This window comes from Aricia agestis, chromosome 14 (genome assembly GCF_905147365.1).
Source record: "Aricia agestis chromosome 14, ilAriAges1.1, whole genome shotgun sequence".
Taxonomy (NCBI): Eukaryota; Metazoa; Arthropoda; class Insecta; order Lepidoptera; family Lycaenidae; genus Aricia; species Aricia agestis.
The window spans coordinates 1,397,379-1,423,653 of record NC_056419.1 but is presented as its reverse complement, the minus strand read 5'-3'; the positions used below and the strand labels follow the sequence as shown (position 1 = coordinate 1,423,653).

General features: G+C 37.7%; 1 protein-coding gene across 4 annotated transcripts in view; it reads right to left on the bottom strand.

Moving 5' to 3' along the window:
* LOC121733962 (calmodulin) overlaps positions 1-20,947 on the bottom strand; it is a 28,558-nt gene extending 7,611 nt beyond the window's left edge. Inside the window, exons 1-2 of one of the 4 annotated variants that reach the window (XM_042124367.1) lie at positions 20,638-20,947; positions 13,436-13,610 (exon numbers count right to left, since the gene is read on the bottom strand). In XM_042124367.1, coding sequence (XP_041980301.1) covers positions 13,436-13,610; positions 20,638-20,640 — 178 coding nt within the window. In that variant the 5' untranslated portion in view covers positions 20,641-20,947. Of the gene's footprint in view, positions 1-13,435; positions 13,611-14,043; positions 14,145-19,938; positions 19,963-20,084; positions 20,217-20,637 lie in introns of those variants that run through there. The other 3 variants (XM_042124368.1, XM_042124369.1, XM_042124366.1) reach the window with 3 other exon arrangements.
* Between the last annotated feature and the right edge of the window lie 5,328 nt (positions 20,948-26,275).

Genomic DNA, 26,275 nt, shown 5'->3' with positions numbered 1-26,275 from the left:
TAGCCGGCGGACCTTGGCGCTAATCAGATATAGGATGATATGGCAGAGAAGCCTTACTAAGGCCGCATGAGTCAAGGTGGCGTCAGCGAATCGAACACCTCACCACCTACATTCTTTGTCGACGACGCAATTTATGTATCTACACCTAGTGCCTACAGCGTATTAACGCGTGAAGTATTGAAATAGAACGCGTTATATGCCATGCTTAGTTACTGTTAATAATCCGATTACTATTATTGAGAGCAAACAGCGAAAACTATATTGTTGTAAGTCAGACTGGGTATATTTATGAATTTTTGGAGGTGCTAGGTTAATAACGCGATGATAACATAAAATATAGCAACAATATGGTAGTTATCGTGTGTACAACTTCTGATAACGACGTGTGTAAGCTTAGCGAGTGTAAACCTTACCTACCGGGCGATAAGAACAAGGTGAAGGCGAGATTACAGAGCCAAAGCAAATTTAATGTTTATCATAATTGTATATGCTTTACTTTTTGCGCATTATATTTTGGGTGATATTCGAAAGAACATTGGTCCAGGCTATCTTCTATCTAGAAAGTTCTACAAATAGACGATACTTGGGTCTTGGAGGAAAAATGATTGCAAACTTTTGCAGCATGCAACAGTGAATGTGAAACAGTCGATAGACCTAAAATATGCAACTAGCAGTTTAAAATATGGAGAATGCTTCATTAGCTTCGAATTGCCTACAACCAATCAATATGGCAACAAACGTATCGGTATGCGACTGGTTGGTCATGACTCATGACTCACAACTAAATAACAATTAACGAGATTACTTTGATGATAATTAAATAGCTTTTTCATTACGTTACGTAACCTTCATCAACATTCATCATCTAATTAAAGTAGGCGTAGCCGGGGCGCCCCGGGGCCCGCAAACGACACACTCGACGCGGTTATAAACACAAACAACCCCGAAACAGCCTTTCTACTTTAGTGAAAATTTTACCTGCCACTTTCGGAATTAATTAAAGAGCGGAGAGCATTAGGCGTAAAAGTACGATGTGGAGGCCGAACAGCGCGTACAGTCTGAATTAGGCGGAATAAAAGACTCTTTACGAGTCAAGAGTACACCAGTGAAGGCCAAATTGTATAATGTATATGGCCTGCGAAATATAAGGCTGAACATGAATAAATAAGCTCCACCCACGTCTCAACCAAATTAATGGCGAACATGACGTAAGAAAAGCAAACACTGAGATAATCCCATAAAATGACAAAACAAAGCCTGAGCATAGTCTGTTATCAAGCGGGGAAGCTATAAATAAAATCGACGACTAATAAATAGATCGAGATCACAAGCCAAACGATGACGTTATGTATGTAACGAATCTTAATTATTATGCCACAATCCTTTAGGAATGGGGAAAATAAACGCAAACGAATTAGCTCATGATGTATAAACAATTTATCAGCTTGTGGTCTGCGGTATTATTAGTTTACGTATTTCGAATAAGAAATAACCAAACAACCAATTAACTAACAGTAAATAATATGTTCAAAACTAGGTATTCTTAATTATGCATAAAGAGCATTGTACTTAAATAATAATTATTGTAATCGCGTATTTCCTTATTACCATCTTTCTAAAAGGGTGAAACTAAACGAGCGTAATTTGTGAAAAATAATAGTAAATAATATCTTTTATTTAAATATCTTTTCATACAAATCATGACTCACAAAATTACGCTCGTGTGAATCAAACAGGACTTTAGTATGAAATTGAATGCAGCAGAATTTCTGCTAGCCGAAATTCTGCGACTCACAACTCACAAATTACGCTCGTTTGGCTTCACCCTTATGGTTTAGTTTAGTCTTAATTTTCCATTGTTTCTTCAAGAGGTGATATACCACCGAATATGTGTAACTGGCAAGGACAGACGCTATCAAGCTAAGTTGATACGCAGATCGGTTCGTTGTCCGGTCGCTGGGCGCGGACGAGAGCTGGCCCAGCGCCAGACATGCAGATCTGCACCACGGTGAAATTATTATTGTACTCCATACAGATTACAGAACCGAAAATCTAACGAGTAAACAAATTGACCAGCTAAATCTCTTTCCAACTCTTTTTTCTGTTTTACTGTTTTGTGTTCTCTGAATACGACAATGTCAATCGTCTTGGGAGAAGTCTCTTGTTTTGTTTAATCGATCCGATTTAGAATAGTTTTATATCTATAATATGTTGTCTGCACTTTCAGACGAGGACGTTGTTAACACGCCCAGTTGGCGCGTTCCTTACATCGGTCTCAATAAAATCTCTAATTCGCTTACAATGTTTGTTTTGGCCGGAACTAGTTTGATTCACTTGCAGTAAAATCGCAGGAATGACAAAAGTCTTATTATCGAAATGAATAATAATCAATTGGATTCAGACAACATACTGTTTTTTATCGGCGGTTTCAGACCACCAACGAACCATAGTAAGTTGTTCCGTTAAAATCTAAAACTCAACGTACTGTGTACAATATGTACACAAATGCAAATCACAACTCTAAAAACGCCGTCTTGTTTTTATCTATTCAAACAACGTCAATGAGATGAATATGTATTGTTCGGGTGACCTCAAAGACGGAACCCTTGTGAGCGCCAGTTTTCACAAATATATTCACAACCGTACGCTCTCCAACATTACGTCTGACCTTTTCCGCCATTGTTATAAACGTGTCTCGTATGGCCCTTCGCGTCGCGTAAGCCGCTTGCCTTACAAAGTCCTACTCGTGTATTGTATGTAGTTTCGTGACAATTGTTGCCAAAATCAACATTCAAATTTCGAAAGCTCGAACATTAATCAGGTGATTACATCTTATCGCTATCAACCGAAATTTGGTTATCACACCGAGCGTTCGTGACCGGTTAGTCATTAGTCACCGACGATTAGTCCAGGCTACGTCTATTCTGATTCCCCGCACGTTATAGCTGAGCTGTGCCATATCGAAGTAACCTTTCTGATACTGATTCACGGACCGATATAGTGCCTCTTTATTTATACGCGACTGACAATGTGTCTTCACTATAAATAATAGCTAAACCGTGTCATGAGGTTTACTGAGTTTTTTACGGGCTTCTTTTCTAAATCCTACTGGTTCGACGTCCTATTTCGTATTCCGGTTCGCTTCAAATATTAGTGGTGGAGTAGCTTTACTTACTCGGTTTCCTCCTATTGCTACAAGTTTAGCACATTAGTCCGCCTAGTCCAACCAAAAGGTTTAAATAATCAGACGCTACGATCAGTATGACATACGAGGAAATAAGTTTGAGTCATTAAATCAATGTGGCGATCGTATCAAAGTTGGCCGGGGTTAATTAAAATGCGACAATGATCATCATTCGTCATCAAATAGACATGATACATTCTAATGTTTGTTTCTAATTCGTGGATGGTAACCGTTACAGCTGAATAGATTCCGTAGATATGGGCAGGAAAAGATCAAAAAATTCCACAAATAAGCGAAGTCCAAAACCGTAAAAAGGTACAGTAATACTTTAACATCAACGTCAGCGCCTCCAAAGTCGGTAATACTCTTTCGCGAGCGGATTCCGTGTAATCCCACGGGCACACGGATTACTTACGATGTCGACCGGCGGGCGGCGGGCGGCGGCGGGCCGGTCGATCTTCGCCCAATTACACCGACACGATATCGATCCACCCACCCCCCCGCCCGCCTTACGTGCAGCCTTCCACTTAATATCGAGTAATAAACTACGAAGGTGAAACATTTCACGAATCATAAGAACGGGCCCAGAGGATTGATTCATGAATAAACCGAGGTTCGTGTGTAAATACAATCTGGGGTCAGATCGTTAGCACGGCCTACTACGAAATACGACGTAAGCTTAGTTTCTAGTAGACCTAATTTTTAATATTTCTTGGATTTTTCTAGTAATCTGGTAGTCAGACTTCCTTCGAAGAATTTTAATGTGACTTTTGGTGTATGATTCAACGTGTGTATTTCGTCAACGTGCCATTACACCGGAGAAATTGAAACACGAAATAAACCTGGCGCAACAGATTCAGCCGAAGCGTTTTCTAGTTTAGTGTGGCGGGTATAAATAGCACAATAGCGCGAGCTATCTCCTGGCGATGTGAACGACTTCTTATCTATCGCTGACATCATTGCGCTTGGCCGCTAAATCTGACCGCACTGATCGCAAAAATCCGTCACGGTCAGCTTTCACGCACCGAGTGGCCTGAAATTGAACATACAGTCTCATTGACTGAAGCTGCTACAATTTAAATTTATTATGTGCCTTACAAGTTACAGCCAGAAAAGCCTTTTCTTATCTTCTCTCAAATTATTAATCCGAATCCTCACTGCAATCTCTACGACACAGTTGGATCTATAGCAACTTAAGTTTTTACAGGAAATAAATAGGACAACATTTACGTACCCAATTCTTTCTTTAGATCAACATAATGTCCGGTAAATACACACTCGGATAGAGTATATAAAATATAATTATATAGGTTGATTAGGTGGCATAAACATAATATTGTAAGGAAACGGTTATTTTTACCTTGTTTTAATGAGTTTGCGTCAGAGTACTAGAATCATTAGCATATCTTTAAATGGGACATTAAATACATCAGACAATCGAGTCGTGCTTAGTATGAAACGAGATATATTATTGTTTAGATCGCTACGTATACGAATAGCTCTATCTTGTAAATCACGCCCCGTCCAAAGCCGCTATAAAGTCAGAAATTATAAAATCCATAAAAAGCGAGCTTTATTATCTCGGGACGTGGAGTTGCGTAAGCCTAAGAAAACAATAGGCTTTTAACCGTGTCATCTAAAAGCGAAAGCCCCGCTGCGGAACAAAAAGGTTTTACGTGTAGACTGCGGGCTCGTAAAATGTATTTTTACGCTACGAACAGCACACCGCATAATAAACTTGATGCATTTCCGGGATAGTCGAGTGGCGGTCGACGCGGTTGGCGCAGTCGCCGACGCAGTAAAATCGCTATCGAGATGCCGTAAACCCGGGTCAATGTAACTTGGCATTTACATGCTGAAATCGGTCATCGAAAAACACATCTCCGCCCACGCAAAACACATCTCTAGCGGTTCAATCCCTAACGAAAATAACGTCGCTGTTGTCGAGCAAAACTCTAGTTTCGGGAACAATGGCGGCGCCCGACTTATACCCACCGGGCGCTTTCGTTGCACAAAATAATTTATGGCCAGTTTCCGGCCTTTAGGAAGTCTTTTGTTGGATATTTTCAGACTTTTTCTCGTGCCGCTGAAAATAATTGGCCATTTCATTATCTTTGATCTTTATGGAACATCTTGATATGAGCTGTTCGTTCCCTTCTGCGTGTAAGCTCACGCCTCACGGTATTTTTACCCAAATAATGTCAACCGGCAGAAATTCGTCAAAAGCCTCGCATCCGGAAAATTGAATGCTACAGCCTACAGGAGGAGTCAACATAGCCGCTAGTGGAATCTCGATCAATACCGTGTCTATAACAAGTTCGTTTCTAGGGCGCGGGCGTTGGGAGGAGACATGTTTAATTCAGTGCACTCCCTTACGATTTATTACCCCGTCGATGGCCCGGATAACGCCCGACGATAAAACACGCTGCGCCTCATTCCAGTGTTCGTGCTAATTGCTGCGCGTCGATAACGTATCTCTACGATCACTTGTCATATCGTGCATGTTCGAGTCTCCATAATCGGTGCCGTTTCGTAATAGCCGCAATCTGCATACGGTTTATGCACGTAACACGTCCAAATCAGACTCTAAAGCCTACTTTGCGAAATCAAGATGTCCTGTCCAAAGACGTTCATCTGGTTTTACGTGACATTTGCTCGAGAAAAGGGTTTACGAGCGCATAATGCGGTAGTAAACAGTGTGCGTTACACACATATTCCGGTACATACACATTTATAATTATCGCTCGGCGCGGCGCGACGTAATATTGGTAGTGGAAACTTGCCCAGTCTTTAGTATGATACTCACTTCGTCTTGCACATCTAAATTTATTACATGTTGCACTCTACTTTTATTTAACATTCTATATTTTAATTACCGGGCAAAATAATGTTCGAATTATTTACCATCAATGGCAGTAGCAAAATGACAATTGAATTATGCATATTTGCTTGATATAAAATGTAAGTTTTGGTTATGAGCATTTTATTCAAATTTGAATTTTAATGGAAAAATATTGTATATTTCCTCGTAGGATAACGTAAATCAGTACGATATTTGAGCACAGCGCCAGTTTAAATAGGGTATTTTAGGTAGGTTAGTCATTATAAATACACAATTATCTGCACAGGATAAACGACAGGAAAATGTTTATCACATAGGCCTTCCTGTGGCCGCCACGAATTATGGCTGGCGGATGCATAACATGTTACATGCATACGCTAAAACCGTTAATAAAATGTCATGTACATATTTTAATAGGTACACAGCTTAGCTTATAAAGAAACTAAAATTTGAAATTCCCAAAATCAAGCATTTTAAACATTTTGGAGCAGTTTGTAAACCAAATAAGAAAAATTTTTTCTACTTGCTACAATACTTCAAAACGAAACATCGAGAAACTGGCCTTTACAGCCTAATTAATAATTGAGACCTAGCTGTAACCAGACAATCAATACCGGTTATTGATGAGTTCAGAAATAGCAATTATAGTTGGACGACTAGCATCTTGCAACATGGACAAAGATCAGACAGTAGCAGTAAATTGTGTCCAATTTTCAGGGACGGATGGACGTTTCGAGAGGATTATGTCCTGCCGGTTTAGTCTGATCTTGAAGCGGGAAGTGTTTTTCTCATTGCCCCATTTACCATCCATCATCAAGTTAGGAGCGGTGAGCAATTTGTGCACGAAGACAAGATCACCTGAGGTGATCCGAACCGGTGACCAGGACTGTATGGGGAGAACATGAAGTCTTTTTGACAGATTCAATACCTTTGACGTTGGTATTGGACAACGTTACGACTTACGATTCCGTTGAACCCCTCACTCAAGTGGTTACAGCCACAGCATCTGAGAGTTTGCGAACAATTTTTAGTTGCCACAAATTGTGAAATGGCGCCATATCGAATGTGTCGGGGCATGATGTTGGCGCCGCGATAAATTGGCACCGATCACCCGCGCTCCGATTGGCCCAGCTCTGGGGTGTAGCTGTCTACCAGCTCGTGAAAATACATTGCTAGAATATCTCTCCTCCTATCAAAAGTTTTTCTTTCTATTTGGAACTTCCTAAAGTAGGTCGATTATGCTATAACAGGATGTAACAAAACTAAGTGATAATACTTTAGGGGGTGTACGTGTTCCTTGTAGAGAGTTCACTGTGAAAGTAGCAGCGCTGAAAGACCAATTTTTTTTCACTTTTGTATGGGCAAGCGCCCCAGCGTCACGAGTTTCCCCATACAAAAGAGAAAAAAAATGATTTTCAGCTGCTGCTTTCACAGTGAACTTCTACAAGGAACACATACACACCCTAAAATATTATCCAAAAATACAGTTTCGATGGTTCTCCATCGAAACAGTTTTCTTCTGAAAACTATCCAAAATTGGTTTGACGTTAATGTTAATACTAGGTACTTTGCTGTACGATAGGATTCTGGATTGAAACTGTATGAGTAACGCAATGTTTTCTGCTATACAGGAACATATTGATATGGGCATTAATTCCCAACTAAGTGGTCTGATGATGGTTCACCAGCGGCTCAATGAAGACGGACACATGCACTCCAGCTAATGAGTGTCAGGTTACCAGGCGATCGGGCGATCTCACGCCGGCAACAATAAACAGATGACGCACGTCGCTTGACGCTTCCCATACTATATTTCGTAGGAAATTGTTTATTATGCGGCAAATATGGTAATTAGTGTGTACAGTTGGGAGAACTGTTTGGTACCATCGTAAGGTCAAGCTTTTTGCGTACACAAGTTTGCAATTTATGGACGTTCAAATAAAGGAGAAGGTCAGATCTCGGTTGATTAAATTGTTGAATAAAAGTCTAACTTTATTGCTTTGGGTTAATTTTACGACGACGTTGAAACTCACTTGTGAAGATCGACTAATAGAGATGGATCGTCATTCGTCAACAATCGGTTGAGCTCTCAATCCTCTTATATTATCGTGGTTCGCTAAGGATGGGTTGCACCAACTTACTTTAACTATAACTGTAACTTTAACTACAATGTAAAAAGTCAAATCTTTGGTTAAAGTTAAAAATGGACGTCATCAAGACGCCATTTTTAACCATAACCATAGAGCTCGATAAGGCTTTAAATGCACGTGGCGAAAAAAGGAACTAACGCTGTCATCATACAAAAACGCCATTTTTGACAGTTCTCCTTTACCAGCAACGTCTTCTGTCAAATTCTGTGGTCAAAGTCAAGGTTAAAGTTAAATTTGCCTTAACTATTACCATAACTTTGACCATAGTCCATAACTTTAACTTTAACCACGCCTCTGGTGCAACCCAACCTAAGTGTAATTTATTTATAAACACGAAAACCGAGCAGATTAGCCAGGTGAGAACGGAGTGGAATAAATTATTATTATTTGTTTACTATTTACACCTACCCAAGTTTGTCTAGCAATGTCAAGGTCGATATATCAGTTGTGTGAAATCGTCGATTGCGACTCGATATTGCGATTTGCTCGTTTGAAATTCTTTTCGTGGCGGTGTGTGGAGGTGGATTTGTTTAACCAAACATTTGATCGGTGGGCATTTTAGTACAATTTACCAGTAAACACATTATACTACGTCAATTTAAACCATTATTGCTTTCGGCATATTCTCATCATCAGCGGAGCCTGATTGATATATTTTGATCTATAATTACTTCAGCATGCAAGACAATACAAAATTGCTTGTTGCTGTAAACAGTTTAAATTGACGTAAAGTTATTGTTTTTATACGCGTGGTGTTTTTTCATGCGCGTCTTTGATAAGAAGTCACACAGCAAAGAATATGTGACGTACAAACATACCGTATGTACGTGATACTCCTCTGATAGCATTGCCTGGATTAAATTTATTGAAATAGAAAGAGGAAATGTGTACGCTAGTGAGCATTATTGTTTAAAGAAGGCTAATTGTTGAGAAAAATATTTGACTAAGCAGTAAAGCGTTTAAAAGACACGAAATATGTATCTAAAACTGACTGGCATGGGTAGATAGCATGTGCCGGTATTCACAATTGGACTTTTTGCATTAGGATTTAGCAGTATCCTACAGCAGCCTCTAAGATTTGCAACTTCGAAGACACCTATCTCCAGAAGACTTTACAAGAATTCAATTTAGTCATTTCGTTGCATTAAAAACAATTCAGATTGTGTGATCGAAAATAAAATTCCTCGATACGTGAACAATGAAAATATCATCTAAATATAGATGACAATATTGGCAGCCATCATCGAATAAATTACAACAGCTCTACGACTGACAAATTCTTTGCTTTTGGCGGGTAGTTGGATAATATTTTAAATAACTGATCGATGACTAGATGGTGTCTACTTCAACGCTAGTTTTTGACAGGAGTTTATCTATTCAATAATGGTGCCTTCTCACGGCGCGTATTATCGCAAGCCGCGCCGCGCCCGCTCGAGCCACGCGCCGTGTGAAAGGGTGGCTCGGGCTGGCTCAAGCAGGCGCGTTTAATATCACGCGCCAGCTCGAGCCACGCGCCCGAAGAAAATGGTGGCGTGGTGGTTGCGTTCTCACGGCGCGTGCTACCACGCGGCGCGCGGCTCGTGCAGGCGCGTCCCGATCCGATTAAAGTCGGTAACTTCAAATGCGCGGCTTGAGCAAACAGGCGAGCACGAGCCACCCCTTCTCACGACGCGTGATATCACAAGCCTCGCCACGCCGACATAAAATTCAAGTAAAATGAAACTTTATTAACACGATAATAGATATCATTTTGCTCTAAGTCACTTCGTTAAATAAGTAAATTTGAATGAAATGCAACTTTATTCACTAGGCAACTAGGTTGCATTTCAATCTATGCCACTAATTTTATTAAATTAAGTGTAATTCATTTATTTGATAACAGATGTCGCTGCTTGGCGGAGAACACCAAGAGTGAGTGTGAATGGAAATAATTTCATACCAGTCAATCACCGTATACCTATAACAAATATCTTCGTGCTAGCTATAGCGCGACGTAGCCGCCAAGCAGCGGCATCTGTTATCAAACTAAAGGAATTAAACTTAATATAATAAAATTAGCGACATATTTTTTTTTTGTTTTTCTTGTGAAAGGGTCTAAGCTGCTGGTCTGGTTAAGACCATGGTAGTTTAATCGTGGATATAACTAGTCTGTTGCTAGTTGGTTTGGAAATAAACAATGAGGGGGGCCTGGCCCCCTCCCCTAAAGTCACACGTGTGACATTCTAGACGGCGGCATAGATTGAAATGCAACCTAGTTGCCTAGTGAATAAAGTTGCATTTCATTAAAATTTACTTATTTAACGTAGTGACTTAGAGTAAAATGATATCAATTTTCGAGTTAAAAGTTTAATTTTACTTGAATGTTTGTCAGCGTGGCGCTGCTTGTGATATAACGCGCCGTGAGAAGGGGTGGCTCGTGGTCGCCTGTGGCTCGTGCTCGCTCGTAATAGCTGGCTCGGCGCGGCGCGGCTTGTGATATCACACGCCGTGAGAAGCCAGCTTAACGTTATCGATTGGCTACAAGTGTTTGACGTTAGCCAATCATAAGCGCTAATGAATAGACAAACTGACAAGAAACATCAGAAACAGAGCATCATTCATCAAGTAGGCAATTCGTTTTAATAATTATTAAGTATACTTTACGACTTGTATTATGTAGAATTATACGATTTAAAAGTATAATTTCAGATAAGAAATAAAGACAAAAATTCAACCTTTCTCACGGTCGTTGAAGACAATTTATCACAGGCGGACTGAAATATACGCGAATGACTTCTGTAACGCTGAAAGATTAGTTTCGAATGGCAATCGTTAGTCTTTAAAAAAAAGGAGTAAATACTATTTTGTATCATGACAGGTAACTTTTTCACCCAAAACACTACGTGGCATTAGTCTTTGAAATGATTGAGTGAAACATTTTAATTTATTGGATGTGCAAAGTAGACAACTACACTTGCTTACAATCAACAGTGTAATTTGTATGTTTACCGTTATATTGTCAAAGTCTCTTTACGTATCTTTTACTGCTTTAGGCTAAGGTACACAAACCTACCTACCCCAATTTTTTTGGTGGTCACATAGGTTGCGGGAGGATGTTTTGGGTGAGGGAAGATGTTTTGGAGTAGGTTTCATCTTTTTTTTTTGACGCGCAGGGGAAGCCCATCATGGGTGCCTCGGGTTGGGGATGTGCCTCAGTTAGCTGAATCACCCCGGGGGTATGTGAGACTCTTACTCACTAAAACCACCTGCGGTTCGTCTTCAGTCGTATAAAGGAGGGATGTCCCGGATCTAACAAACACCGGATCTAACAAACTCAATCCGTACCTTTACCCTGCTTTATATATTGCTTATCCTCTTTCCTAATTTACCTGCCTGCCTCCCTTTAATTAAAACTCCAGCAATCGGTCTAGGTTTAGGTCACAAGTAATTATTTATCAGTTGGCCAATGAATTAATAGCGTGTACGTTGTACAGCGACCTAGTACGTCGATAAAATCGATATTTTATCAATGTTCTAACGAGTCGATAAGGATATTAACGATAAACTAAATCTAACAACTTGAAACACATAATGATGTATTTTAAACACTACAATAGGTACAGTCGAGAAAAATCAATGCTTAGCAATTTGATGTCTTTCAGCGATCGAGCTAATACCACCCATATTACAGCCATTTTTGACGTGGGAGAGCCATGCTTCGGCACGAATGGGCCGGCTCGACCGGAGAAATACCACGTCCTCACAGAAAACCGGCGTGAAACAGCGCTTGCGCTGTGTTTCGCCGAGTGAGTGAGTTTACCGGAGGCCCAATCCCCTACCCTATTCCCTTCCCTACTTTACCTTATTTCGTTCCCTTTCCATCCCTACCTTCCTCTATTACCCTATTCCCTCTTAAAAGGCCGGCAACGCACCTGCAGCTCTTCTGATACTGCGAGTGTCCATGGGCGACGGAAGTTGCTTTCCATCAGGTGACCCGTTTGCTCGCTTGCCCCCTTAGTTCATAAAAAAAAAAGCCATGAGCAACGTGGTGTCCTAAACTGATATAACAGACATCACACGGCCTGGGTATCAAAACAAATTGCCAGTACATCAGCCTGCTAAACATTAATTTCCCTGACATTACTCGCGCATTGAAATACAATGATCCGTCAGTCATATGACTCATTTGCATTATTTATTCTTTTCTCAGCATTACGTACTAGACGCTAGCGGCTAGTGGAACTAAAGGTTGTCTTTAGAGGTCACATTTTTTATTACTGATTTCTTTATAGCCATCTCTAATTTCTAAATATCTGCTTTTATATCTAAATATTTGCAAACTATTGTTTCAGTCTATTGCAAACTAACTACATATAAACCGGCTATTCTTGATAGCATATTATTATAATTCCGAAAAATATTTACACTTTATTATTAAAACTAGACGTTCCGCGCGGCTTCGCCCGCATATAAATTAGTAATTTTACGAAAACCGTACATTTCCCGCAAAAAATAGCCCATGTCCCTTCATGTGGTCTACTCTACATCTGTGCCAAATAACTTAAAAATTCATCCAGTAGGTAGTTCGCGAGAATAGCGCCTTCAAATAATTTTCCGGTTTTTCCCCATTTTCCTCTGTTTCTTCGCTTCTATTAGTCTTAGAGTGATAATTTATAGCCTATAGTCTTCCTCGATAAATGGGCTATCTAACACTGAAAGAACTTTTCAAATCGGACCAGTAGTTCCTGAGATTAGCGCGTTCAAACAAACAAACAAACTGTTCCGCTTTATAATATTATAAGTACAGAAGATATGTTAGACAATAGGGGTAGAGTTTAAATTACATCCTTAGAAGTTAGAACCTTAAATGAAGATCGCAGATAAATCTTATATGAAAGGTACACTTCATTTCCGGTCGCTTTGTCCTAATCCCTAAAAGGGAATCCTCTACCTTCCTCATCTAAACCACAAAGGTTCAGGAGGGCTTCCGAAGGGTCCTCACTAAACACATCTGACCTTTTCCTCCCTAAACATTTTTAGCTTATCAACTAGCCCTACGTATTTAAATTTAGAAGGAAATAGAAAAAGATTCTATCCCTCGCCTTAGGTATATTTTGTACTTTTTCGGTGCTCTTAAAAATGTTTGCAATTAAATGAAAATCTGCCATAGTACTACAATAAAATATAAATTATCTACATTGGCTGAGCAGATTTCTATTCAACAACAAACCTTTGCCCATCCCAAATCTCTCGTATCGAGCGATTTAAAAAAAAACTTACCGTCCGCATCGACCTCATTGATCATGTCCTGTAGTTCTGCCTCTGTGGGGTTCTGGCCTAGTGATCTCATGACGGTGCCCAGCTCTTTGGTGGTGATGGTGCCGTCGCCATCTTTGTCGAACAGTGAGAACGCCTCTTTGAATTCCGCGATTTGTTCTTCTGTTAGTTGATCGGCCTGTAATAAAAAAAAAATAGGTGAGAAAGTTTTGAATTTCGAGTGTTCCTTTTTTCAATGTTGGAAACCAGCAAAAGTTTCAAAGGAAAATTGACTTGAACAACTTTAGTACAAATAAAGAAGACCGACAACGGAAAATTAATTAAAGGGGAATAATTACTTCTAAAGAAAAGTTCTAAAAATATCAAGACAAACAACAACCTACAGCTTCACACATTCACAAATTCACGAACAGAAAAATAATTCACATTTTACTCAGAGACAAATCCAATGAAATGGACAACTTAGAGCACAATGAATTCTAATTTTTAGTAAGCTTCCAGGATTTTTACTGATCAAAAGAAAATTTTGACACAGATTTCAGCTGAACAATTTATTAGCAAAGATTCCCAATCTTGGGCATTTAGCCACAAATTTTAAATAAAAAAATTACCCCCGAGACAACCATATTGACGAGCTGTGCACAAGACGTTTTAAATATGGAATAAGACGTGTAGAGATAAGCGGGCAATTATGTCGCCACGTCACACTGCGGGACCCTTATCTGATAGCAAATGCTGCATTACAATAAACACTTATCTCTACACAGAAAACGATTGATATATAATATAAAAAAATCCAATGATAAATACAATCAGTCGATATACAAATTGCTTTTAAATGTAAGTATGTAATTACCTACCCTAAAGGAGGTTGGCAAGTTGCCATACATTTATTGTCACCCTACGCTACCCGTACATGCTAAATGATAAGTATTTTAGGATGGACCAACAACTACCGATAATAATTCGCAGTTTGACTCTGACATGAGCATGATAGCAAGACCTTCAGTTGTAGACAATCATTACCACAGACAAGTACATATTATTTTGGACATGGACATTTAGAGAATCATAAGTGAATTCCCATCTTAAAGTATTCAACGGATTGTCTCTTTCTATTTTATAAAACCACAGTTTCAAACTTGAACAGTGTTGACAAAAAAAGGACTTGCTAAACTATAATAAAGGAGTCATATACTCAGGGTATCTAGAACAATTTTTTTTATTACTATCAAGCTAATTTTTTGTGAGTAGCTTCATTTTAATAAGACAAACAACATTTTTATCTGCGAAAAATCTTGAAAGTGGTAGCTAACAGAGATAGAAAGGATTTCACATCTTGATTTGATGGTCCTAAAATATGATATATTATTCTATTTGTAGGACAATGTTACTCTTAAATTGTATTATAACCATTAACCTATAAATATACAAAAAATCGGCCAAGTGCGAGTTTGACTCGCGCACGAATGGTTCCGTACCACTATATAGCAAAATTGGCTAAAAATTTGTTTTTTTTTTAATGGGAGCCCTCGATTATTTAATTTATATTGATGTTCTTATTTACTATTAAAGTACAAATATAACTGAGTATTTTGTGAACATTTCAAGTGCCTACGTGTTGCTGTTATTGATATCAAGAAAAAAAAAATCATGTTTGTTGTATGTGAGCCCCCTTAATTATTTAATTTAGTTTATTGTTATAGTGGCAACAGATATACACAGACAGACAGAAGGACAGACATCGAAGTCTTAGTAACAGGGTCCCGTTTTTACCCGACTGCCGGGAGGGATATTACCCTTTGGGTACGGAACCCTAAAAATCTGCTGGTTAGGCTTCCGTTTTAGGGTTCTGTAATCAACAAAACTTGGTAGACTATGGAACCCTAACATAATAATAGTTATTTTATTTAAGAGTAACGCTGTCCTACAAGTAGAGCAATCCATATTTTAGGACTTTCAAATAAAAATATTAAATCTTTTCTATCTCTTTTAGCTACAACTTTCGAGATTTTTCGCAGATAAAATTGTTGTTCGTCTTATCGAAATGAAGCTAGTCACAAAAAATTTGCTTGATAGTAATTAAAAAAAATTGTTCTAGGGAACCCTGACTAATCTGAGTAATGAGTATCTTTTTACAAATCAGGTCTTTTGAAGAAATGGTTTTTACAGAACTTTTAAGATGCAGAACTTTTTGTGCTAAATATACAGGCAGGCCTATCTCACTCGTGCGTATAGGTATCTAACTGTAAGTACCACCCGCGGGTGGCAAATCATTAGGGATTCACAAGCAAGCGGTGACGCACGCGCAAGATTTTTCGTCGCGTACCTATTTACTGTTTACTGATTACAGAGGAATTTAATTCATGATACTGATTTAACCGCTGTGACAAAATCTTATAAAAATTAACAATTAAAAAAGGCCAATGAAATATGTATTTGAATAAGGCATTTGAACTATTTAAATACAAAAAGTAAATAAAAACTATACTATAAAATATATATATGTATAGGTTGGATTACTAAAATTTTATATTACTATAAAAAGGTTTGCTATTCGTACTAATAGTAATTAAAAAAAATATTTTGTTTTCTAACAAGCGAAAACCTTGATTTCGTCAGAAAAGGTACGAGTTATGCGATAGAAAGAGAGCGGACGTGTAGGTAAATCATAAAATTAATATACCTAGCGGAATAGAGCAACAATCTCGAGCTGTCAAACGTAACCGAAATTGGTTTTCATCTGTGTGAAAAATATGTGTACGTATACACTTACACAAGCATGATTGAACATAAATTCAAAAGACGTCAAAAAAAAAGAGTGCTGCTGTCATGTATCACAAGTCTCTTTTTACCACGCAGTGTTACTGATAGTGACATCTCTCTTGCTCAGGCCTTTGTTTCTCTATTCAGCTAGGTATATTTACTTTATGAGGTAAATATAATTGTAGGCACCTAGCACTACGCGGTCAGAATGTGAACTTTATAGTATCGTAGCATGAGTCGTTATTTCGTTAAACGGGTTTCGCTAGTGGGAAATCTGTTGGTACTACTAATATATATTCTGTGATATAGGTAAAGAGAAAACTTGTGCATTCCAGGACCAGAAACTGCTTCTTTTTTCTAAAAATGCATACTGTATGGCTATCCATATGGATAGCCATACATATGCAATTTATTGCTTATTATATATTAATAAGCAATAAATTGCATGATTTGAAAATAATGACATTTATTACATACATTTAAGAATAGATTATTTGAATTACTGTTAGCCAAAATGTATTAAAGTATTGACGATTTTATTAATGATGAAAACATACTATTATAATTTATAATAATTATAAGTAACATATTTTAATCTTGACAATTTTTAATTAATTTTTTGCAATAATATTTATGTAGACGTACCAAATTTTATGACATTTGACTAATTCATTACTATTATTATATTTACTACCAATATTGTACTTGAACTAAATATTGTATATGTAGAGAACAAACAAAATTAAATTTAAGTTTTATTAAAATATTTGCATGTTGAGATTTGCAAATAAACATTCTTATTCTAAATTTTAAAATTTTGTGCATCACTTGAAAGAATTAAATATGAGATATTTTATGAAGTATTTTATTTATTTATTTATTTATTTAACTCTTTATTGTACACAAGAGACACATATAAAGATATAATTAACACAGAAAGACGACACAAAGGAACTGCTTATTTCTAAAAGAAATCTCTTACAGCAGTATTTACATTACATACAACTAGCAAGAAAAATTCGACCTCTAGAACACAAAACCTAGCCTTTTTATAATTATCATAGATTGACTCATCTCTTGAATCTAGATGAACATTATAATAATGTTTGCAATTAAATATCCACTGAAAGGTATCTGTTTTCAAGAAGTAATATTATATATATCACTTTACAGAAATATTAGATTCTCACATGACTACCACAAGAATTACAAATTAGTATTATTATAATACCACGATTGTGGGAATGGCAGACACAATAGATTTTGAATTGTTATGTGGCAGCCGGGTGCCCGCTTAAGCTAAGAATCACATTTTATGTAAGAAATGAAATAAAAACAACTATGATATTATAATATATAGTGTGTTAGTGTAAACACCGTTATCCTTGAAACCATCAAATGAGCCCCAAAATGAACATCTTTTTCTATGAGAAGAATGCTGGAAACTCAAAAAAAGAAATGCAGTCTTCATACCCATACGGAGAGGCCTCCGTATGGGTATGAAGACATATTTTTTTGAGTTCCCAGCATTGTTCTCATAGAAAGTTGTTCATTTTGACGGGCTCATTTGATGGTTTCAAGGATAATGGTGTTTACACTAACGTCTTGTATATAAATTGTAACTTACTTTTAACTTTAGCTTTGTGAATTTTAAATTTTGTAATCATATAAAAATTGTTGAAAAAGGTTTTTAAAATTATAAGAAACAAAACAGATGAGTATATTATCAGAATATCTAACAACACATACCCCTTTCTTCATGGTGCCTATGATCACTTGTTAACGTAGGTAGGACACTGCACAACCACCAATGTGTTTCAACCAAGAGTGTAAGACTAAATGAAGATGTTCTGAGCGACATAACAATCAGATTTATCGACCAATTTTATTTTAATTAAGGAAAAAAAGCATGTGAATTTGCCTATGACCAAGCACATACATTGTAATGAATTCATTATGTGAAAATACGAACACAAAGGAATTGTTTCTGAGGTGAAGCAACAGTAATTATTTTTGTACAAAAAACCTTAGTCAATGAAAATTTTCTCTGAAATAAATATATGAAATAATTTTTTTCTTTTTGAAATTGTGTGATAGTGTGTTTCTTTGATTTCATATTGTTTTTGTATGAAGGAGATATTTTTTGTTCATAGCTCTTTATATAACACTCAATTTTATTTGAAATCTTTCAGAGGGACTGATATTACTGGTAATATAAAAACTTACATTGCCTAAGGTCAATACTTCTTAGATACTATTTCCTTATGGACAAACCCATTTATAACCCATATATACTATATAACCCATCCACATCATCATCACCCCCAAGCGGCACCCGGCTGTCGCATAACAATTAAAAATCTATTGTGTCTGGAGTCCCCACGATTGAGGTAATAAAAAATAACAAAAACAATTGTAATTTTATGAGAAATTTGTACAATAATACTCATTTTTCATATAATTTTACATAATAATTATGTTGTGTCATAGAATTTAAGTCCGCAAGGTAGTATCAGTGTTGATTTAGTCAAGAAAGCAAGTCTGTATAGAATATACTTTAATATACAACTGTTGTATGTTTGGACAATATTAAACCACCCATCAAATAGTAAGTAAAAATTCATTTAACATAGTTACTTGATTCTTTTTTTTAGCATACAATAAAATGTTGTGTTCAGAAAATAAAAATTAATAATTAAAATGAACAAAATACAAAATATACTGCACTATCATACCTATCAATTATCATACATTTAAGAACTTTCAAATATTTATGTACACAATTAATGAAAATTCTTTTTTGCTGTTATTTAACTATTAAAATGTACATCATGCATTGCTTATACATAATTAACAAAGATTTGTTCCAGATGCAAAACCAATGAAATCTTTACTTTTCGGTCACCGATTGGAAACCAATACATCAGCTGTAGCTGTCAGCTGTTTGTACCAAAATATAAAATGTACTCCATCAGTTTTTTTACTTTTGTCTAGTACTGATAAAACACAAAAAAAAGAGAGAGGGAAAGTCTGTGAAAGCTAGCCATTACTTAGGTTTGCAAAAACACTAATCATTGTAGTCTACTTTCAAGTTTTTATAACCAATTTAATAATTTTAGTATACTTTCTTTACACCGTTAACAAAACAATTAAGTTGAATATGATTTGAGAAAGTTCGTAAGAATAAGAATGTTTATTTGCAAAAACATGGTATTAACAATAAGATGGTACAATGTGAAATAGCGCTCATGTTTTGTTGGATACATCTTGATGTGCAAATATTTTAATAAAACTTTTATTTTTGTTCACTCTCTACATACAATATTTAGCTCAAGTACAAACACACACGTGTGTAACAAGTTAAACATTTGTGTTAATTTTCTAACTATTCTAATAGGATAAATGTCACTATCTCGTTTTCTTACAGTATGCGTAGCATGTAAGGATAGGAGACCAGACTCAGAAGAGAAAATATAGAACATTATTTGATTTTTAACGCTTACAGATCGAAAAAATATGTTGTGTATTACAACAATTTTATGTGAAGTCATAATTTAACTTTCATGTTTATATAAAATGAGTGTCTTTCAACTTTAAAAGTAACACAGAACTGACTAGTTTCTACCTGGCTACGGTATCACGTCATCACTGCGACCGTTAACGGTTTACATCGCTGAACAAGTGATCACACTCTCAACTGAGGCCACAGCCCAAAATTCGATAATAAGGATTGTACTTACCATATTCGTAAAGTTCAAGAGCGGGGTAAAACCAGCGAAAACGACTCGCAATCTTATATAAACCGAATAGACCAACACCACAACGGGACGACACGACCGGCGACTAGTCGACTATGGTTATCGAAGTGCTACATACAAAACATTACCATTGCAATTGGTTGAATCCTCGCAGATCGACCGAGAACGGCAGTGGAGCTTCTTTAGCGAACTGCGTATGTAAAAATGTATGCTAGAGGCGAGCGGCAAGACTTGCGATGAGTCAACGGGCGTTTGACAGGTGCGCCCGACCGCGGATCGATCGCCGACAGCGGCCCGCCACGGACTCCCGGCACCACCGCTGACTTCCCTTTCGCGACCGATGACGGATATCGACACCGGCTTCGCAGAATATTGTTATGTCAAACGACACAAACTATGGCGACCGACGTTTCTGGATTTGACCGTTTAGCCGCCTATTTTAGCTGTGATATCACTAAATCACCCGGAGGGGGCCTCCGAATGTATATTTTATCACGTCTGTCTTATCGAATCCGACTCGTTCGATCTGCAATGCGGTAAAAAACGGCCATCACAATAATAATGGAGGCCGTCATCACTATAAACACCGATTTGACCCGACCCAAAAAATATACCCCGGAACGGACGCAGAACGTTCCCTAGAAGACACTCCCGGTCGATTTTTGATGGAAAAACACTCACCATCGTAGATTAACTTGGATTATCCGGAGCTACACTAAAATCACAGACTACGCCGCAAAAGCGACCGCACAGAACGACGGCTAAAACGATACTGCCGCCCTCTCGCGCGACTCGCGAGCGGTCGCACCGGGAAACTCACGACCGCGATTCACTTCGTGCGCCGCGCGAATCGTTCGGAATCGTTCAATCGAATAGCCGCACTTTCATGACCGGTCCGATCCGATTCTCACTCGTTCACGTCAACTTCTCGATTCAATGGAAGTATGGGACGTGGAAGTCCATGTCTCGGGACGCACAGCACTCTATTACATTAGATCTGCAAAGGATAGTCGGTTTTATATCGGGCGGGTGCGGCGGCGTAGAGAGTCGGGCGGCGCGCGCCGATTGGCCACCGCGCACCTGCAATGCGTCACTGCGGCCGCGGGGCGGCTGCGAGCGGCGCCCGCTCCGCCGAGCGCGCCCGGGGTAGGCCCGCTGCCCTACATAGCCGCAGTGCCGGCTGCCTAACAAGATCAGCCGGCCCGAGACTGCGCAGGCTTCCCGATGGCCTCTCTTGTATGCGTAGCACGCAACACCTCACTTCAATTGGAATTCTTCAATTGAAACGGTCTAACAAAACAATTTGTAAATATTTATTAAATACGAGCTTTTGCCCGCGGCTTCGCTCGCGTTAAGAAGTATTATTATATTCAAACTTTCATCCCCTATTTGAACCCCTTGGGGTTGGAATTTATCAAAATCCTTTCTTAGCGGATGCCTACGTCATAACATCTACCTGCATGCCAAATTTCAGCCCGATCCGTCCAGTGGTTTGGGCCGTGCGTTGATAGATCACTATGTCCATCAGTCAGTCACCTTTGAGTACCTATTATATATTATATAGATTATAATATTCTATTCCTTTTATAATAATAAAAATAATATTACATTATCCCCGCGTTCCAGATGACGTTAGAAACGCTCACGCTCAAGACCGTAGTTTTTCCCGTTCCACTAGCTTGTGAGCGTCAGTGATACAAACCCAAGTGGAACGGATTATGGATCGTTTTGAGCGTTTTGAGAAAAGTTTAAAAAAAGAACTATATTTTTTTTATACATAGGTACATTGAACCGAACTTGGATATTACGATCCTTTTCTTCAAGTCGTAAATAAAAGTAATTTTATTGTTTATAGTTACATTTATTTTAATAAAATATGTAGGTACATAATATTATGTATATTTGTTTCGTTTTTAGTATTACATTTTTTTACTTAAGTAATCATATTTTAATAACAAAACCACATATTTTGAGTATTGACTATTGTCACAATATACATATAAACGTTAGGTAACAATACCGCTTAATGCTTAGTCAAGTACGAGTAAGTCAACAAAATAGGAGAGATGAGATGTTATTTAATTAAAATATTATTTGTAATGAAATAATATAAAGTTTTTGTCTCTACTCTCTCCTGAAAACTTTCCAAACATGGCTTTCGCGATATAGTTACGTTAAAATAAAAAATAAAAAACTAGAACGCCCACTTTGACCATCTTCGTCAAGGGTCGTTTTGAGCGAAAATGATGACGTCATGAGTGACGTCATAGCCGCTATCAAAACGACCCCGGTCGCCAAAGGGAACGGCAGAAGGGGACGTTTTGAGCGTTTTGGTCAAAATTAACGTCATCTGGAACGCAGCCTATTTATTATACTTTATAGAATAAAGGCAATAAAGTTTAGAGTCAAGTCTTAATTATGCTTGACTATCATAGAGTTTTGTGTCTCGTCTCGAGAGTCTTGACTCGAGACTGTCTAAACTCTAAACACCGGGGAGCTACAAGTGCGTGTTTGACCTTATGAACATGCGTTTCGGCTTTTCCAGAGTCCAGACACCTTACTGGGTCTGTGAGTTGGGCCTACGAAAAATATTGATTCGAACCCCCGTTTCTTTTACCATTTAAGATAGAAGTGTTATCCCGACGTTACTTTTCTAGGAAGAATGGACAAAGTGACAATTTGGCAAAATCTTTTAATCGTTCTATCCTTCCTTTCACATTCCCACAAAGCTGTGAATGCTGCCTTATGCCACCCACAAGTCACAATTCACCTAATATTAAAAAGTGTACCTATGTCAGTATTGTGAGCTGTAACTTGTGAGTCACAACTCACAATACTGAATACATTTGATGTGACTTGTGACTTGCCAGTTGTGCATGGCAGTAATAACCGGTAAAAATATGTAGCTCACATTATTAAACTGTGATGGGCAGAGCTTTTATAACAGCTTTGGTTGTATAGCTCAAAGCTAACTCGACTGCCAGCTATAAATACCTACAAATAATTAACTTAAAAGTAGCTCAGCCCACGATTTATTGTAAAAATTATAAAATAATTAAGTTTAAATTAGCGAATTCAATTTTAATGGTTTTAACTTTTAACGTGATATTCCAAAAATCTTAAAATATATATTTATATTAATATTATGTAATTTAATAATCAATACAATTTATTAGTGAAGCTACATTATCGATTATCTATTAAATCGATTTTTAATTTTTTATCTGTGATGGAACTGTCATTTTTTACAAAATAAAAACAAAATATGGCGGGAAAATTTAATGTTGACATCGCAATATTCTGGGTAGGCGGGTATTTTAAAATTTATTTAAGTAAGTATATAATATTATGTATGATTGTTTTTTGTTGTAATTTTAGTCATCGCGCATATACATTGGAAAGAAAAACCAAATATTCAAAACATTAAATGGGGTCGTCCAACTAAAAATAAAGGTCTACACCACTGTTTTCTGAACTTCTTTCTGAAAAATAAAGACGGACCTACAATTTGAAAACAGTAGTATTTTAGATTTAATAATCTGGGAAAATATAGGAGGGTATTGCAGTTAAGTAGTTATGTACAATATTATTGGAATTTTGTTGTAGAAAGTATCTAGCGACGCTGAGCGAGCTTATTGGAATATCCTACATTCCGTTATTTAGCACTTATTGTTCAGTCCGGAATGCTAGCCGTCGGGGAGCTATGCTATAAATTTTATTTCAACTCGAGGATCCTTTGTAAATAAATTTAGAGAATCTGTAGTCTTTACTTTATTTGTTTATAGAGTTTAAGAAAGGTCAAAGTGTATACTGTACCGTACGTACTATTTACTATCTAGTAATCTGTGGACTGTGATTGTACCTTACGCGAAACTGGTATAACATTTTATAACCTAGAAGGTTAACGTTATGATCTATAGAACGTACCTATTTCCTCTTGAAAGGCCGGAAAATAACCTGCGTCTCTTCTGATGTTGCGACTTGCGAGTGTCCATGGGCGACGGTAGTTGCTTTCGAGTGGGTGACCCGTTTGCTCGTTTGCCCCTTAATTTCATAAAAAATATAATATACTTATAGGTATATACTATATAGCAGTGTGGGTGCAAGGTTTCAAGACACTGCAAGTAGGTAACAGCCTACAAATATATTTTTCTCTTTTTGGTACTTATCTTTTTTTCGATCCATTAGGTATTTTGTCATCAGGTAAGTAATTTTTTCCTAATTCTGTATGATTACAGTAAAACATCGCCATTATCTTCTTCTATATATATAAAACTCAAAGGTGACTGACTGATTGACATAGTGATCTATCAACGCACAGCCCAAACCACTGGACGGATCGGGCTGAAATTTGGCATGCAGGTAGATGTTATGACTTAGGCATCCGCTAAGAAAGATTTTGATAAATTCCAACCCCAAGGGCTTCAAATAGGGGATGAAAGTTTGTATATAATAATACTTTTTAACGCGAGCGAAGCCGCGGGCAAAAGCTAGTATCTTTATATTTCTAAATCTATCTACTACCACGGAATAGATAATAGTACAAGCTACTACTCTGTAGACCCCTGTAAAACATAGATAAGGTGTTACTCATGTTGATAAAGCAAAAAGGATTGGCGTCTCGAGCCGGCGACGTCGCGACGAAATTTCGATATGCCCTCCCCACACAAGAGAGAAAATTAAGTAAGTAAGTCATTCTGTTAATATTGAGATAGCTTTGTGATCTTTTAAGCGAACTAAATATTAACATGTAAGTATGTTTTCAACTTTTTAGGAATCCGCACCTAAATGGTAAGAAGAACCATCTGTCTGATCTGAACGTCGGACTGTATCTTCGTAAGAGTGATAGGTGGTAGTACTGATGGCAGATGGCTCATGGGCCATGGCTAGCAGTTGCGTAGACAGCTTGCAGACTAAATATTGCGCCTGCATTTAAAAAGCTGCAATAATTTTAAAACGAAGTTGCTGAATCAAATACCTAATTTGTTTACTTTATTGTAATAACTAGCTGTCCCGGTGAACTTCGTGTCACTTTAAAACCTTCCCTGGACTTCTACAAATATTTTAAGACTAAAATTAGCCCAATCCGTTCAGCCGTTTTCGAGTTTTAGCGTTACTAACACAATTGAAAATCCATTTTTATATATATAGATAATTATTTGCTATTACTTATTAGTTATTAAAAATAATATTTTTTATAATTAAGTACTTACAGATAATATTTATTTATTTAAATGTGAACAGTTATAGTTGTATCGGCTAATACGTGCTTTTAAAGTTGGGTAGGGCTTAAAAGATTACCTACCCCGATCGCGAATGACAAGGGTGGAGTATTTCGCAGTACTGTGTAATGAAAATATCATAGAGAGCCTTTACATTGTAGGTTTAAACACCTATTTATTAAATTAAAATTTAAACAACAATCCTTGAAGAATGGCTTTTTCATATTATTTTCTACTGTATAGTTAATCAAAATGTGAAATGAAATCTTGTGTGATGTGGCAATAGTAATATAAAATCACAATCACAAATCTGGAATGAACTGTCTGTCACCAGTAGTATTTCCGGACCAATACGACCTGCAATCCTTCAAGATGAGAGCGTATTCCCTGTTAAAAGCCGGCAGCGCATCTGCAACTTTTCTGATGTTGCGAGTGTCCATGGGTGACGGTAGTTGCTTTCCATCAGGTGACCCGTTTTTTTTTTTTTAATGAAATAAGGGGGCAAACGAGCAAACGGGTCACCTGATGGAAAGCAACTTCCGTCGCCCATGGACACTCGCAGCATCAGAAGAGCTGCAGGTGCGTTGCCGGCCTTTTAAGGGGTAATAGGGGAGGGTAGGGAAGGGAATAGGGGAGGGTACGGAAGGGAATAGGGGAGGGTACGGAAGGAAATAGGGGAGGGTAGGGAAAGGAAAAGGGTAGGGGATTGGGCCTCCGGTAAACTCACTCACTCGGCGGAACACAGCGGAAGCGCTGTTTCACGCCGGTTTTCTGTGAGGACGTGGTATTTCTCCGGTCGAGCCGGCCCATTCGTGCCGAAGCATGGCTCTCCCACGTCAAAACGGTTTGCTCGTTTGCCCGCTTATTTAATAAAAAAAAAACATGTATCTATTATTTTCTTCAAATAAAAGAGGTATGTTAACTTTAAGAAGTACCTAAATTAATAAAATTTGCTTAAATTTTAAGCCCTTTTATGTTTTACATGCTCTGACACCAAGGCATGCCTTCAATCTACATACATGTATATTACGTCTACATGTCATGCTAATTCGGAACGTGCACGTCAGTAGTGACATATTTCAAAAGAAGTTTTAGGG